Consider the following 15,151-nt stretch of genomic DNA (forward strand, 5'->3'; position numbering starts at 1 on the left):
TAGCCCTGTGGTGTAGCCCTGTGGTGTAGCTCCGTGGTGTAGCTCCGTGGTGTAGCTCTGTGGTGTAGCCCTGTGGTGTAGCTCTGTGGTGTAGCCCTGTGGTGTAGCCCCGTGGTGTAGCCCCGTGGTATAGCCCTGTGGTGTAGCTCTGTGGTGTAGCTCCGTGGTGTAGCTCCGTGGTGTAGCACTGTGGTGTAGCTCGTTTACTACATATCAAATGTGAAATAAATAGATATACCCTGGATACTCCACAAATTTCCCCCCACATTTTTGTTCCATTTTGAGAAACACCTACTGCATAAAATAAAGTTTCTTCTGTTTGGTGCATTGGTTGACTGAATTTGGATTCTCACATCTACAGTATGTACAGCATGCATTACTATGGAAATAACCAGGTTCCCGTATGACCATATTTCTTAATGATGAACTGTTTACTTTTATCAGTGCTCTGTAAATAAATATGTACAGCTATGATTACAGAATGAATATATTAACTTCAAACTGGAGCTAACATGACCATGATGCTCTTTAATGCCTCAGCATTTTAATCTAATTGGCCACTAGGTGGTGTGTTTTGTCTTTCAGTTGGCCCCTGCGCCTGCGGTGATCCAGACAGACAGAGAAAGGTTGGGAGGTCAGTTGACGATCAACGCAGTGCAGTTTGATTCATCAGGTGAGTCTTGAATTTGAGTGGGAAGTGAGCCTGAGATTGGGGATTTATCATTAGGATATGAAGGAGGGGTGGTGGGGAGCTACAAAGGCCATGTGTGAAAAGGTGGACTGGTCATGGAGGAGAAGGTGTGAATGAAATGCCTTATATTGTGGTCATTAGTGTCACCTCACTGCCAGCCAGGGCCTGGGTACTTAGCAGATGTGCTCCAAAGCACCAAGGATTGGAAGTTACTGTTCTGTGCTTGCATCAAAAAGGCCTTGTCAATTTAAACAAACCAATGTTTCCAGCCACACAGGCCACAATCCATCATTTGGAACCCAACGTTTTATTACCTCTACCCTCTCCATGCCATCTTTTCATAAATCATGTGGTTGTCATTGTGTCAAGTTGTTTAATAGTAATCCAGTTAACACTGTACCATGCTGTACCATGCTCCTGTAGTAATTAGAGTCCTATGAATGTCTTATTCAGGAGTAATGGTGGTGACCCACAATTCTGGTACTTGCCCTGGCATGTTCTCCAGACCCTAGTCAGCTCTAACTGATGTTCCTCTGAACAATTAACCAATCAATTATATACTACTGGCGGTCACTGTGAACATGGCAACCAGTATAACATTAAGCCGTGGCTTAAACCGTTAGTGATACATTCAGACGGTAGGTTATTCCAAAAAAAAAAGGCCTGGCTGTTTTTGAGCAATAACTTAACCCAAATAACCTTTATTTTGATCATCACTGTCCGCTGGACATACGGGATAGCTCTATTCCCCTCCCTATCCTCCTGATAATTTTTGGGGGGGATTATTATTTTATTTTTGTGTTTGTGGTGGGGGAAAACGTTACCAAGAAAAAAGTGAAAAAATGTTTTATTGTAAGTGCAAAATGGTCCTCTGTAGTGGTCATTAGGAAGTAAATATGAAAAAATGAACATTACAGTCAATGGGTACAGTAGGTGAAAAACATAGTTGCAGCATCCGGGTGTCCACTACAGAGGACATTTCTTGATAAGCTCTTATTTAGCTCTTATTTAATGTGAAAATTATTACACTGTCCTGACAACTCACTTAACTATTCCTGAGATATTCACTTACTATAAATAATTTGAATATCAAACTCACAAAAATTATCATTAATAATTACACACACTACTTTTCAAATTTCCATGAAATGTGCTCATTTTGATGACAGACATTTTTGTATGAACCAGGAAGATTAAGTTGTCAAGGTCACACCCCTACACATGTGATATCAATGAAAAGCCTGCAGAATGTTCTCTCAAAGGGACAACAGGACTTAATACAGTGGCTTGTATGGCCGCAGAGAAACAGACCTGATGTCCACTAGAGAGGACAAAAATGAATTTCTGAGTCTCAGGAGGGTATACTTGCATATGACTCCCGAAAATGAATGCACTCACTAACTGTAAGTCGCTCTGGATAAGATCGTCTGCTAAATGACTAAAATGTCAATGTAAAAAAATATGGTGCTTTCAAGACATCTGGGAACTTGGGAGAAAATGAGGTCAAATCATGTCAGTGATCTTCAGGTCGGAAAGTCAGAGCTCTAGAAAGATGCCCGAGTTTCTGACTTGGAATTCCGAGTTGTATAACCATTAAACGATTTTTCCCAGTCGGAGCTCGTTTTTTTTTGTTTAGTTCCCAGTTGTCTTGAGCGCACCGAAGTCGTAAGTCGGAGATTTCCGTGTGCCCAGTGGTTTTGAACGCGGCATTATAGCCTCCAATCTTGTCTGACTGACACACACCATTTACAAGTCCGTGAACTCCCTCTGAAGCATATAACGGCAATGTTTAAGTAAACAGAGTAATGAGGTATTTGCACGCTGTTATCACTCTTGTAATCAATGTGAGCCAAGTATTTGTTTTATGATGGGCTGCTTGGCAAAAATACCTTGTTGATAATAGCCTAAAGGGCGCTCTGCAGTGGCGGGCCTATTATAACGCTATGTATCATCTGACCGGAAAACGTGGCCGTCTGTAACCTAGTGCTACTGAGGTGTACAATTTGGCTTATAGGCTATATTTATTGTGGTATATACTAACCTTGAATTCGAAATCCATGTAATTCGTATATTGGAATCACATGTGTTTGTACCACTTATATTGAGAACCCCTTGTAGGCTAAGTCTAAAAATTGGGGATTTCTGAAATGACAATTTGGAATTTATGACAATGTGAAGAAGAATGACAAGATGAACTATAATACATACATGTGTAATGCGTTTTAGTAGGCATGGTCAATATAGCGTCACAGTGGAGGGGTCCGTATTATGAGCATCCACATGTGCAGCAAATGGTTATAGAAAATTGCAACATTGTTTCAAAATGAAGTCAAGAAATGTTGCAACAAATGTATCTTTAAGGTAACTTCCAGCAGATGTAGAGTTGTTTCTTTACGTGAGGCGCGCTGTAGACCTACAGTTATTACTTGTCTTTGTGTAGTAAAGAACAAAAGCAGGTGCAAGAACAACGCGTGGGGGCGGGCTTTACTGCATTAGGGCAAAAAATTGTCATCCAGAATCATTGCCCATAGGCCAGTCATCTAAAATGGGCGTGATCAGGTTCGGCGAGTATATAACTCTCCCGGAACACTTTCAATATAGAGGCAAGTGAAGGAACTACATAGAAAGCGGAAAACAATTTCAAGCAGTAGCCTATGATGAAAAGCAGTGAACTTGGCAACAAGAAGTTCAAGGTCGGAATCAAGGAAGAAAAAACGTAAACTTGAGAAGCAAGCGAGAACAGACCCCTGTTGCATATTTGAAGACATCTCTTGAGCCGAGCAGCTAATAGCCTTTTGATGCTGGACATATCAATAGTTGGTTAACCAACTAGGCTACCTTTAGTTAACTGTTCACTAGTCTTTAGCCTAGCTTACCGGCTAGGCTTGTCAATGCTTTTGCATCAGTTTGTGAACGGAGGCCTGGAAGTGATGCATTCTACAGCAATTCAAAAAGACACTACTTTTACAAAAATTTTCGTGGGTGGTTTGCCCTACCACACTAACGATGCTTCCTTGAGAAAGTATTTTGAGGCCTTCGGAGACATCGACGAGGCTGTGGTGATAACGGACAGACAGACGGGGAAATCCAGAGGATATGGCTTTGTAAGTAACATTGACACTTGTCGGTAATGCACTTATCCTGCAGCTTGATCAGTGGGAGCACGTGCGTCTTTACGGCAAACCAGTGAAATCGAGTTGCCTATAAAATGTTAATGGTTGGTCTATTTGTTTTCTATGTAGTTATTGGGCAAATGCTCACCACGTTTCCTTCCGCCACCAAGTTATTGTTCCATTTAACTGACTAGGCTACTTGCCTAGAGGAAAACATGAGGCTGTGCCAAGTACCTGTTTAAAGGCCCAATACAGCCGTTTTTATCTCAATATCAACACATTTCTGGGTGATTGTTTTAAATTCAAATGGTGAAAAAGACATTGCTTCTTAGTATAAGCAAAATCGCAAGCAAGAATTCAGCTAGAACTGTCTTGGAGTGGTCTGGGTGGGGAGGGGAAACTGAAAACTAGCTGTTGGAGTTCACTTGAAGACCAATGGAATGGTCTAAAGTGAGCAAACGCCACCTACAATGGGCACTGTGTCATGCAAAACGAACTCAAAAAGGGCTGCTTGCACTGAACTAGCAGTTGAAAAATGGGGAGGGGTTGGGGAACGCTGATAGCATTGCCACTGCCCTTTTTTAAAGCTGCAATATGTAACTTTTTGGGCGACCTGACCAAATTCACATAGAAATGTGAGTAATAGATCTGTCATTCTCGTTTTGTACACCAGCTGAAAATACAATATTTATTATCGTTATGGAAAATATATTTAATAGTGGTTTAGATAGTACAATGATTCTCAGCACTATACTTGCTTGTTTTGTCACAAACTGAAATTAGGCGAACTATTAGAATTTTAGCAGCCAGGAAATGGTGGCGCAATTTCAACATAGGGCACCTTAAAAAAAATATATATATACACTACACTCATTGCGTCAAGTTACACCTCGCCATTACACTAAAAGGGCATTATAATTTTCACAATTTCAACCTCAGTGTGGAAATCTATATAAAACACAGGAAAATCACGTTTTTTACTGCACTGGGCCTTTAAGGACATGGATATCCCCAGCAGAATACAATGCTGTCATCAAAGTTGCATCTCTTGCATATTGCGGGCATTCAAACGCATGTCAAAATAAATCCTTGTCCAAATGTACGGCTTAAACGCACAAATGCAGAGTATCATTTTTTGCCTTGCTGTTATCACAGCTGTAATCAGGATGAGGGATCACATGAGTTGATTGATAAGAAGATGATATATCCACATATCTAATGTCCCTCTGCCTACCCTCTAAACGAACACACCACATGCCTTCTCCCCACCAACCTCTCAGCGCTGGCCCGTGAATGACCTAGCGCTTATCGGTTATAAGCGCGGCAAGGGCACACACCGAAGTGCGAGCTGCTGTTCTCTCTCGCTTTATATGGGGATTTTGGAGCGGTGGGGACGTAGGCCCTCTCTCATTGTAAACAACCGAAACACTCAGTGGTGTTTATAGAATCATAACTGCGGTTATAAGTTAGAAAGTGGGAGTTGTACTTTTCTCTCCCAAGATGGACTACTGCTCACTGCATTAGAGTACAGATTCAGTACCCCGCCATACAACACACCTCCCCTTGTTGTAGTAGCAGCTGTCAGATATGGAAGTTAGGTGCACTTCCCCCTCCTGTGTGTCAGCTTTTCCAATCACCACAGGTGTTTTGTTTTTTTATCACCATAGATGGTTCTATTAACCTTTTTATAAAACAAATCTTCAGCTCCTAAGATTGACACTATACAGCCCAAATTCAGATTGTCTGCCAACTTCCTTAATGATCCTCTGGTACTCAGCCAGAGCGAGCAGAAACATTTAACAAAGATAATCTGTATGAGGCAGGCAAAAAGAAACCCACCTTCCTTTTCATGGCTACAAAGAACAGAAATGGCAGAAGAAATGCAAATATTTACCAGAAACTTGGAGAGACTCATCAGCATTAATAAAGGCCAAAGATGGAATGGAAAACTGTGTGTGTGTCTCTCTAATAGAGACTGCGTGTGTGTGTAGTTTACGCCTCAGCCAGTTTATAACTTTGAGAAAATGACACTTTGTGTTTACACATCAGCGGTGACCAAAAAACAGTGGAGCTCTGTCATTAACGGCTGCTGCTGAAAGTGTCTGGCGTTTCAGGTCCGACTGACTCGGGCATATGAGGGTGCTCAATGCTGGGAAATAGGTGTTCGCCACCTTGCATGCAGCGAGGGCAAAAAACACCCATCGCTTTATCCCAGTAACCGACAGGGCAAACTTGATCATCCTGTTGCTCACAGCTTGAGTAAAACGGCTCCAGAGCAAGGCTTACCTTTAAACACAATCCAAGGTGGATTAGTAGACCCCCTTCAATAGAGTTCCAGTGTCAACACAACCTCTCTGCTCTTGTGTCTTCACAACACATGCCCTGGAGTGGGCTCAAAACCTCTCGTCTAGTCTAAAGAGGTATGCTTACTTCAACAACAGGCTAGAATACATCTACACCTCAGATATGTAATCATCTGAGACCTCTTGAATTGGCAGAAGAACAAAACATAAAGCAGAAGGTGATGCTGTCTAATGCCTTGGAAGGTGAGTGTGGGGTGGATTCTAACAATCTCCTTATTCTCCATTGCCTAATGGATAATCCCTTATTATTCATCATTACTGAGCCATATTTCAGCTGACCTCTGACTGTGCTGCTGACAAGTGGGTGGGTGGTTGACCAAGTCTTCTGGGTTGTGTTTAACTGATAATCACTGTGCTTTGTGTACAATTTCCTCTTCTGTTTAGAAAGGGGAATTTATGCGGTGGAAGCTGGACAGGGGGATTTCTGTGATGACAGACTAATAGGGGTTGTTTTTCTTTTAGTTCTGCTTGGCTGGTCGGGGTGGCCTTAATCTTGACTGACCTTTTCATAGCTTGGCTGCCATAATTGGTGATTAATAGATTTCTACTTTCGACTGTATTACCAGCTAAAATGGGGAACTGGTGTATTTTTAGTATTGCTAATATTTTCAACGTCTGTGTGATTACGTGTCAGGTGACGATGACAGATCGGGGAGCAGCAGAGAGAGCCTGTAAAGACCCCAACCCCATCATCGATGGGCGAAAGTCCAACGTGAACCTGGCTTACATTGGCGCAAAGCCCCGCAGTATGCAGATAGGTGAGCCGACCAGGGGTGAGAACAACCGCCAGACGCACAAACACCACACCTACAACACTTGTCGCACACACGCACCATAAATGTACAAACCATTTTAATTGCATTTGGATTGACTCTTACTCTTGTATAATATGGGACTGGGTTAATGTAAAACAAAAACACAATGTAATTTGCCGTCTCTGCATGTTTTGTATGTTGCTTGAGTTACCCCCCCAAAGTTGAGTGAACTTTGCTCTCTCTGCCTCTCCTCTGCATTGTTCTCTGGCCCTCTTCTTTAAATGCAAATGTATCTGAGGGTTGTTTCCTCTGTCTTCCAGGCATATCCATCGGAGTGCAGCCTATTCATCCAGCGCTCATCCAGAGGCAGTATGGGTAAGTGAGTGGGAGTGGGCACTACCTCTGTGACCTATACAGTATACCACAGTATCTTCTGAATGACATATGTTGAAAGTGTGTGTCAGATTGCTCTTTAGATGAAACCCATATGTGCATAATGTATGTGAGCGTTTTAGACTTTTGCCAATTGTTAACTTTTTTTGTTTTCAAATGGTCATAGCATGGTACATTCCATGGGGACATGTGACTCTCAACCCCCTCTTTTAGACCCTCCAGTATCTATTTGGTTGAGTGGGCTCTCTCACTGAGCAAGGCTCCAGGGCAGAGTGTTTGCCTGTGTTGTAGAAACAGCCTGGAGGGAGGCCAGACTGTGACCGGTGTCCAGGACACACGCTCTGCTGGACATTTAATGGTCATGCCACTGACATGGGATTGACACCACTTGCCCCCTGCTGCTAGAGTGTGTCACCACCCTTCCCTCCCTCCTCCAAAGTCCTAGCTTTGAAGCCAGAGGTCCAAGCCCTTACATGTTATAAGATAATGTCAATGGACTTTGGGTACTTAGAATCCCCCCTATGTTCATAACGGGCAGGGCGGAGCCCCCCAGGGTGCTCTGTGGTCATGTCTGACAGGTGTTGGCTCTTATTGCAGCCTTTTACACCACCTAATCCCCAGTGACTGACTGCAGCCCCAGAGAGGGGGAGAGAGGGCACCTGTCTGTTGAGCTCGGAGATCTCTCTATGGGCCGGTGACAGACACAGGCTGCTCTAAGATGTAGAGCACACAAGTGTTCTTTCAGCCTTTCTCTCGCACCAGACCCTTAAATGGCATGTTGTGAAGTGGGATGGTTGGGAGGGATTGAGCATGTGTGTGTGGACCAGACTGGACCGTAGCATAGTGCTCCTTTTCCTCTCCCCCTTCACTTTCCCCTATAGTATTTTCCCCTCTTGTCCTCCCCTCCACGAGGAGAAGGAAACAGGGTTTGTCTTTCTCGTCTGAACACCGTTTTCTGCTGGGTGTCGGGGACGATTAGCCTGAGATACTGAAAATTGACACCCCTGTGAGACTGGGGGAGAGAATAAGGGGGGAAGATTAGGTGGGGGGGGGTTGTGGAAGAAGGAGGGCGGGGGGATGTGACAGCTCTGTCTCTGAAGAGGCATTGTGCTTAATGATGCTGTATTTTCACCAGGCGCCACACCTCCTACAGGTGTCACCCACAACATTTTTTTGTTTTGTTTTGTTTTTTTGTTGCATGAAATAGTTGTGATCACTTTTCTGTATAATGTTTTCTACTTCCAGGCCAGAATTTGCAATGCCAGGACCTTTGTAGAATTTTGTTGTTGTTGCATGTAGCCTTTCATTTCTTTGCTATGATTTGTGAAAATGATCCTGTGCATGTAGTAGGGCTGTCCCTGACAAAATCTAAATACACAAATCTTGGTCGACCAATAGTTGTCTGTTCTTTCGACCAAGCGACTGGTCGAAATTTTAAAATGTGTATCTTTCCATATGTAGACACCCTATGTGTTTTAATAAAATCAAACTGTATATGTAGGCTACTGAGCTTGTTTGATGCTTTAAGTATAATGTGATTTAAATAATTAAGACACACAAATGACTTGAGGGAGCCAGAGATCAAGATGGCCTAACCAGAAGAAAAAAATGTGTTCCCAGCCTCCCCCTGCTGCTGCTGGCCTTAGCACATTCTGCCATTACACTCCCGAAGTTGGCGGTAATAGACTACACCAGGGGTTGGTAACCTTTTCCATTGGAGTGCCAATTTATCTTAACATTTCTACCCATCTGCGTGCCAATTATGATTTTCATATGCACATTTGTGGAACGGTTTCGTTTCTTTTATAATAAAGTTGTGTGATTTAATTAAAATTATATCTAAATTATACAAATCTGAAAGTAATTTCTAGTGCCAACTATGTAAAAATAGCCTACATTAAGCCAACAAATAAAAACATTGCAGACTGCAGGTAGAAAATATCTTGATACAAATAAATCACATTGGCTACATATAGACTGTCTGCAAGGAACTTTAAACATTGTATCAACTTGGTCCAGCCCAAAGCTTGTGCTAACAAACTTGTGACATTGTATAAAACATTCTGGACAGCTGTAGGCTATTTTCGCAAGGGATAAGAATTAATCAGGTAGGCCTATTTTATGACGTTTCCAGCGGATCAGAGCATGACATGGTTTTCCCTTTCAGGCCGAGTGGTTATCGAAAGGGAGAGAGCTGGGAAAATCTTTCCAAATAGGCTACATTGAGGAACTATTGTCATTCTCAATGGATGTAAAACAGACTTTGTTTACTTGCTGTTTGTGGTGAAGAGAACATTACTTTGAGAAGCTCCACAGCTCATTAGTGGTGGTGAGTGATCAGAAATACTATCAGATCCCCCAAATGGGCACATTTATAAGCCTACATTTGCGCGCAGGCCAGGTAGCCTAGGCCTACTTCTATGCGTGATCAGGTCCGCGTCCTTACTCAACATTGACAGGAGCACTCCAAACAAAACACAATTAATAAATTGAACTCGTGAATGGAATGAAATAAACCAAAACTTGTGTAAACCAAAAAAGTGATGCCTAAGTTGTGCACATTTTGAAGTGGCCTTTTGTCCCCAACACAAGGTGCACCTGTGTAATAATAATAATAATGCTGTTTAATCAGCTTCTTGATATGCCACACCTGTCAGGTGGATAGATTATCTTGGCAAAGGAGAAATGCTCACTAACAGGGATGTAAACTAATTTGAGCAAAATAAGCTTTTTGTGCATATGGAAAATGTATTTTAAGTTTATGAAACATGGGACTAACACTTTACATTTTTGCATTTATATTTTTGTTCAGTGTATATTGAATGCATTAACAGAAATGATGGTAACCAAACAAACGTTGTAGATGATAAATGATGGGAATTAACTGTAAATGTACTAGTGGTGATACTGGTGTGCCATGCCTGCGGCCTCCACAATGGATTAGTCCACTGAGACCGGCATCAATAAAGACGTGCTATAAAGAAAATATATTTCTTGCAACTGCTTGACAAAAAAATTATCGGCTGGCAAACAGCCTATCGACCAAACAATCGACCAGTCGACTAAATGGGGTCAGCCCTAGCATGTAGGTAGGAGCTACATATTGGCAGTGGATTTATTTGCCATGAAAGCCTAAATGTAACTGATTTATCCTAGCTAGGTACATTTAGCATGAATTGATGAAGCCCTTCGATTTGTTCACCATGACTAAAACGTGAAGGCTAGAGGAGGAAGTCCGTCTGCTTGGTGCGGCAGTCCCTCTGCCCTGCCAGCCCCACCTCCCTGTCACAAAACCAGCTGACCTCTTGTCCCCCCCAGACCCCCACAGGCCTTGTGATGTCAAAGATGGCCCAGGGAGCTCTTCAGCGTCCCTGTTTCATCTTCTCCTTTTCTGCCTCTTCTCTCACTCTTTCTCTCTGCACGCACGCCTCATCCGCTCAGGATCGTCATTTCTATTAACTTTTCTATGAAAATGATTGCAGCGTTGACCATTATTTTGATGTACATCAGAAAGGTCATCTTGATCTAACCAGAGGTCTGAGCTAGAGGTCTGTGGCCACAGAAAGGAGAGGCTCATCTGTGTGTGAATGAATGTGCGTATGCCCGACAGGCTTCATGTATGGTCGTCTGTGCCTATCTGTGTGGGTCTCTGAATGAATGGTTGTTTGTGAGTAGCTGACCGTTCAGTATTGTTAGAGGGCTGAACAGTGTCTATCAGCCGGCTCATGGTTGGTTCATATTATCTCTGTCTATAGCGTTCATGTTCTTTATTTTTGTGAATTATTGTTGGTGTATACCACTCAGCAGACCTCTTGTCCTGACTATTAAATGTCCATCTACACAGAGAAAGACTTACTATGTGTGTGAACCCAGGCAACACTGGTCTACATTTCCGTATCATATCAGCATAATGTCGTCAGACATTGCGAAAAAGCTTAGCCACTAGCTTCACTCATCACCCTGAAGGATGGAACAATCCCGTGCAGCTCTGTGCGTCTCCACAATAGTATCAATGAGGATCCAGATAATGAATACATATTGTTAACCTCCACTATCCTCCCCAACCCCCTCATGGTTGCTCTGTGCTCCCAGCTGAACAGTGTCCCGGAGGGGAAGTGAAGATACCCGAGGTGCAGGCTTCGTTCGGCCTTATTTGGAAGCTCCCAGGAGGAGGGTAGCAGGCAGTTGTGACTGTTCCCGCCCCTCTCTAAGGTGCCAGCGATGGCTTGAGAGTGCAGTGTGTTGTGATGGATTGGAGTGCCTTTATTTTTCCCTCTGTGCGTGTGTGATATGACATGAAAATGTTATGCTGATTTAAAGAGTGCCTATTCCCTATTATGGCATGGTTTGGGGTTTGCAGTGGTGACTTTGGTTGCTGTTTAAAGTTCAAGTGTGGGGCTGATGGGTTTGGGGGTGTGGCTGGGTGAGTGTGTTAGGCAGGGTGCAATTGGATGTTGTGAGTGTCTTGTCACCCCTGCACGCTTCCCTTTTGCAGTGTTTGAGTTGATGGCTGTCTCTCAATACTCTGCCATCGCTTTCTTCCCACATCTTCTCTCATGACCACTGACCTGAAAGGACACGGGTAAACACAACATGGTGGTAACCCATCCGGTGGCCATGAAGTTAGAGGCAAGGAAAGGAAGCCATTGGTGTATTGAGACCCAGCTGAGAAGTGTTGCGTTGTGTGCTGTGACTTCACTGTCTTGTCTTGATGTTCTTTCACAATGACCATACTGAAGTCTCCTACCAGACACTCTGTGTGAGAGGGGTGAAGAAAGTTCCTCCTCCTCTCCCCATTTTCTCCCCTCTGAGCTCTGCTTTTGGCTTGTGTGCTTTTGCAGTGAGTAGAGTTCTTCTCTGTTTCCCTTGCGCTGCAGTATCAAGGGGGGGTTCTCAACCCCAGAGGAACAAACCCTAGATGCACTTTGAGGCCTGGTTAAAAATATCCCCCCAACCCCCTCTGTCTCCCCATGGATGATGTGCTGCTAGACTGAGACTGGAGGAGAATGAGCTGTCCCCAGACTCTAGAGCACTAATCGCCAGTCAGGGAGGGAGAGCTTTGAGCACATGAGACCCAACTGGCTAACAGCCTGCCTTGATAAGCTCTCCCTCCCCTCTCCCCCACCTCTCAACAACTGATGCCCAATGTAGCTTGCACACAAGAACAGGAACCACAACTCCATCAAACTTCCCCTTTGTGAGCAAGCGTGTGTGTGATTCTGTGTGTGCGCAGACATTGGTTGGTGTGTGTTTGAGTGTGCTCAGCGAGTGAAGAGCAGCAGCTGTTAAAACACTAGCTGGTGTCAGGCTTGAAACCTGCCAGTAACGGCTGTCTCTCCCTCTCCTCTCTCCCCACCACCACACCCTTTCTCTCTCAGGGGGCTTACCTAACAGGTTTTGTAGGTTTTTAAGTGACGAGGGATGTTCTCATTAACTCGCTCTCTTTGCACATTAGTAGTGGGTGGTGTGGCATCTGGTTAGTTTCTTACACCCCACCACTGGATATACTGGGCTCGGCACATACAGCAGAACTCTAGTGTATTCCAGACCTGCTGGAGAATAGAAATGACAGAATCCAGAGCTTTGCTTTATTTGCTCCTGTTCTTCATTGTATATTCAAGTGTATAACTAGTGTCCTGTTGTCTGTGTTCTCTAGGTTGGCCCAGCAGTATATGTACCCCCAAGCCTTCATCCAGCCCAGCCTGGTTCTCCCCTCTCAGGTGTCCTCCTCCATCAACTCCCCATACCTGGACTACAGTGCTGCCTACGCCCAGTACGCCCAGGCAGCCTTCGAGCAGTACCCCTACGCCGCCTCCCCAGGGTTCCTGGGCTACAGCTACGCCCCCAGCCCTGCCGCCGCCCCCTCCCAGGCCTCCGCCTCTGTTCACCAGACCCTCCCCACAGGGGCAGGCCCAGCCCCCACCTTCCTGCAGTACGCCCCCCAGCAGCATGTTCAGCCAGACCGCATGCAGTGAGGAGGCGCAGAATGCAGGGAGTCCTGTAGGCCTGGGGAGTCACCCTGAGCTGCCACAGCCAGGGCTTTCAGGGAAGGGCTGGAGAGAGTGGGACTATTGCACTATATAGGATGAGCCCCCTCCCCTGAGTCTGGAGGGGGGGGGGGGTTGATGACTGGGTTGGGTGGGAGGCTAGAATAAAACACATTGTTGCTTCAGAGGGCTTCCAGAAGCAGACACTTCATTTTTATTATTATTACGGTCTTTATTATCTTTATTGTATTAATGTTGCTATCAATGTTAGTATCCTTTATCAATGTCATTGTTATTTTGTTTCAATCAATGAAAACCTTCAATGTCCATGGTACATACCTGTATTTGGAGAGAGCCTGGATCGGCTTACTTGGACATTTTCCCCCTCCCCCCTATTGCCAGGGCATGGGATTGGCGACGGCACTGCTGCTTGGGTACATTGGGCATTGGAACAGAGGTTTGGAGGCACGACGCCAACTGTTTCCCTCCACACCAGAGCAGACTAGAGGATTCTGGCCTCTCATACACCCCCAGTGTTATTGCTCCAACACCATGGGGGGGCATGACTCTCTGTGCCTTTCAGAGGTCATCACTAAATGGAGAATGAAGAGATCCTGGGATCCCCTTCTTTGAGACGATCAATCGTTAGACATCAGGACTACATTTATTTTTATGAAAGATGCCTTAATAAAAGTCTTGTTTTTACAAACACTCCTCCTTTAACCCCTTCCTTCACTCACAGAGCCACATGGTAGTCCTCACTTGTTTTCACATGGCCTGACTCTTCATATTTATACCAGACACTCTTGTAGTCTACTGACTCACTTTGTCTTGATTGTTGTAGACTGATGTAGATAATCATATGCAGGAAGTGGGAGGCGGGGTCAAAGAGCATTGGGTGTTTTATGTAAGGTAGCTGACGTAACCAGCGCCTGTATATTTTGTCGAACTGTTAATCTAAGATTGTCAAATGTTGATCTCTCAAAAAGGACATGTACAGTATTTGTAAATGTTTCATTATCAAGTACATTTACAATATTTATGTTTGAGGTATTTATAGGCAATTCTATAAGTTGCTCTTTTGTAACTTGGTCTTGAGGCACTGAAGTCCTACAACTTGGTAAGCGTATGTGCAGATTCACAAATTGTCTTATTCATTTGATGGCCATATTTGTATTTTCCCTCAGAACCAATGGATTTGTCTGTATGCACAACACTGGATGCTCTTTTTTAGCCCCTAGTTTCACCGGCTGTGGCTAGGATCGGACTCTCTGTAGACTGTTTCAGCTAAATGTAATTTCCAGTCCATTCAAAGAAGCAAACCAAAAAAATATTGGAAAAATAAAGAATTTGTATTTAAAAAGGGGCTGGACTTGTTTCTTGATCAACTGAGATTAAATGTTTTAAAAATCTAACTTGACACCACCATAACTTTATGAAGCGCAGATAACATTTTTAAACTCCTTTCCATATTTTTGCCTTCGATGTACGAAGTAATGGGTTTTTTACAATCTCTAAAATGGACTCCATTAGACATTTCTAAGGTTGAATAGAGCTCCAAATTAGCTCCTGTTGGGTTGAGAGGGTTTAGTTGCTAGTGCGTGGATGTGTGTGTGACAGTCGTTATCACAGTGCTGTGTTCTGTCTGCTCTGTGGTGGGGGTCAGGACTCGGGGAGCAGGAGGCCCATGCTTTATCAGCCCACAACACTACCGCCTGCCAGGGGCACGGGTTGTTCCTTGACCCAACACACACACTGTTGCTGAGGAGATGAGAAACTTGGAACTGTAGAGCCAGAAGGGGAGGAGTTTGTTGGTACAGTATGGGGTTAAAAGCACAGTCACCCCTGG

General features: G+C 44.1%; 1 protein-coding gene across 2 annotated transcripts; it reads left to right on the forward strand.

Moving 5' to 3' along the window:
* Positions 1-3,290: 3,290 nt before the first annotated feature.
* On the forward strand, positions 3,291-14,377 carry LOC311133746 (RNA-binding protein 38-like). 2 transcript variants are annotated; one of them, XM_084167297.1, is made up of 4 exons: positions 3,291-3,795; positions 6,802-6,940; positions 7,243-7,297; positions 12,972-14,377. In XM_084167297.1, exons 1-4 carry the CDS (start codon positions 3,583-3,585, stop codon positions 13,288-13,290), a joined length of 726 nt encoding a protein of 241 aa, XP_084023423.1. In that variant the 5' UTR covers positions 3,291-3,582; the 3' UTR covers positions 13,291-14,377. The 2 variants fall into 2 exon arrangements, with proteins under 2 accessions (XP_084023423.1, XP_084023424.1); XM_084167298.1 differs by having other exon boundaries at positions 6,802-6,925.
* The last annotated feature ends 774 nt before the right edge of the window (positions 14,378-15,151 follow it).

Source organism: Coregonus lavaretus (genome assembly GCF_964263955.1).
Source record: "Coregonus lavaretus genome assembly, chromosome: 8".
Classification (NCBI taxonomy): domain Eukaryota; kingdom Metazoa; phylum Chordata; class Actinopteri; order Salmoniformes; family Salmonidae; genus Coregonus; species Coregonus lavaretus.

What these genes read in the sequence shown, in the direction of transcription:
- LOC311133746 (XM_084167297.1), top strand. Translation starts at nt 3,583, where the DNA reads ATGCTTTTGCATCAGTTTGTGAACGGAGGCCTGGAAGTGATGCATTCT. An exon ending in GATAGGTGAGCCGACCAGGG is followed by an intron (nt 6,941 to 7,242) that starts GTGAGAACAACC and finishes TCTGTCTTCCAG; the next exon opens with GCATATCCATCGGAGTGCAG. An exon ending in CTCATCCAGAGGCAGTATGG is followed by an intron (nt 7,298 to 12,971) that starts GTAAGTGAGTGG and finishes TGTGTTCTCTAG; the next exon opens with GTTGGCCCAGCAGTATATGT.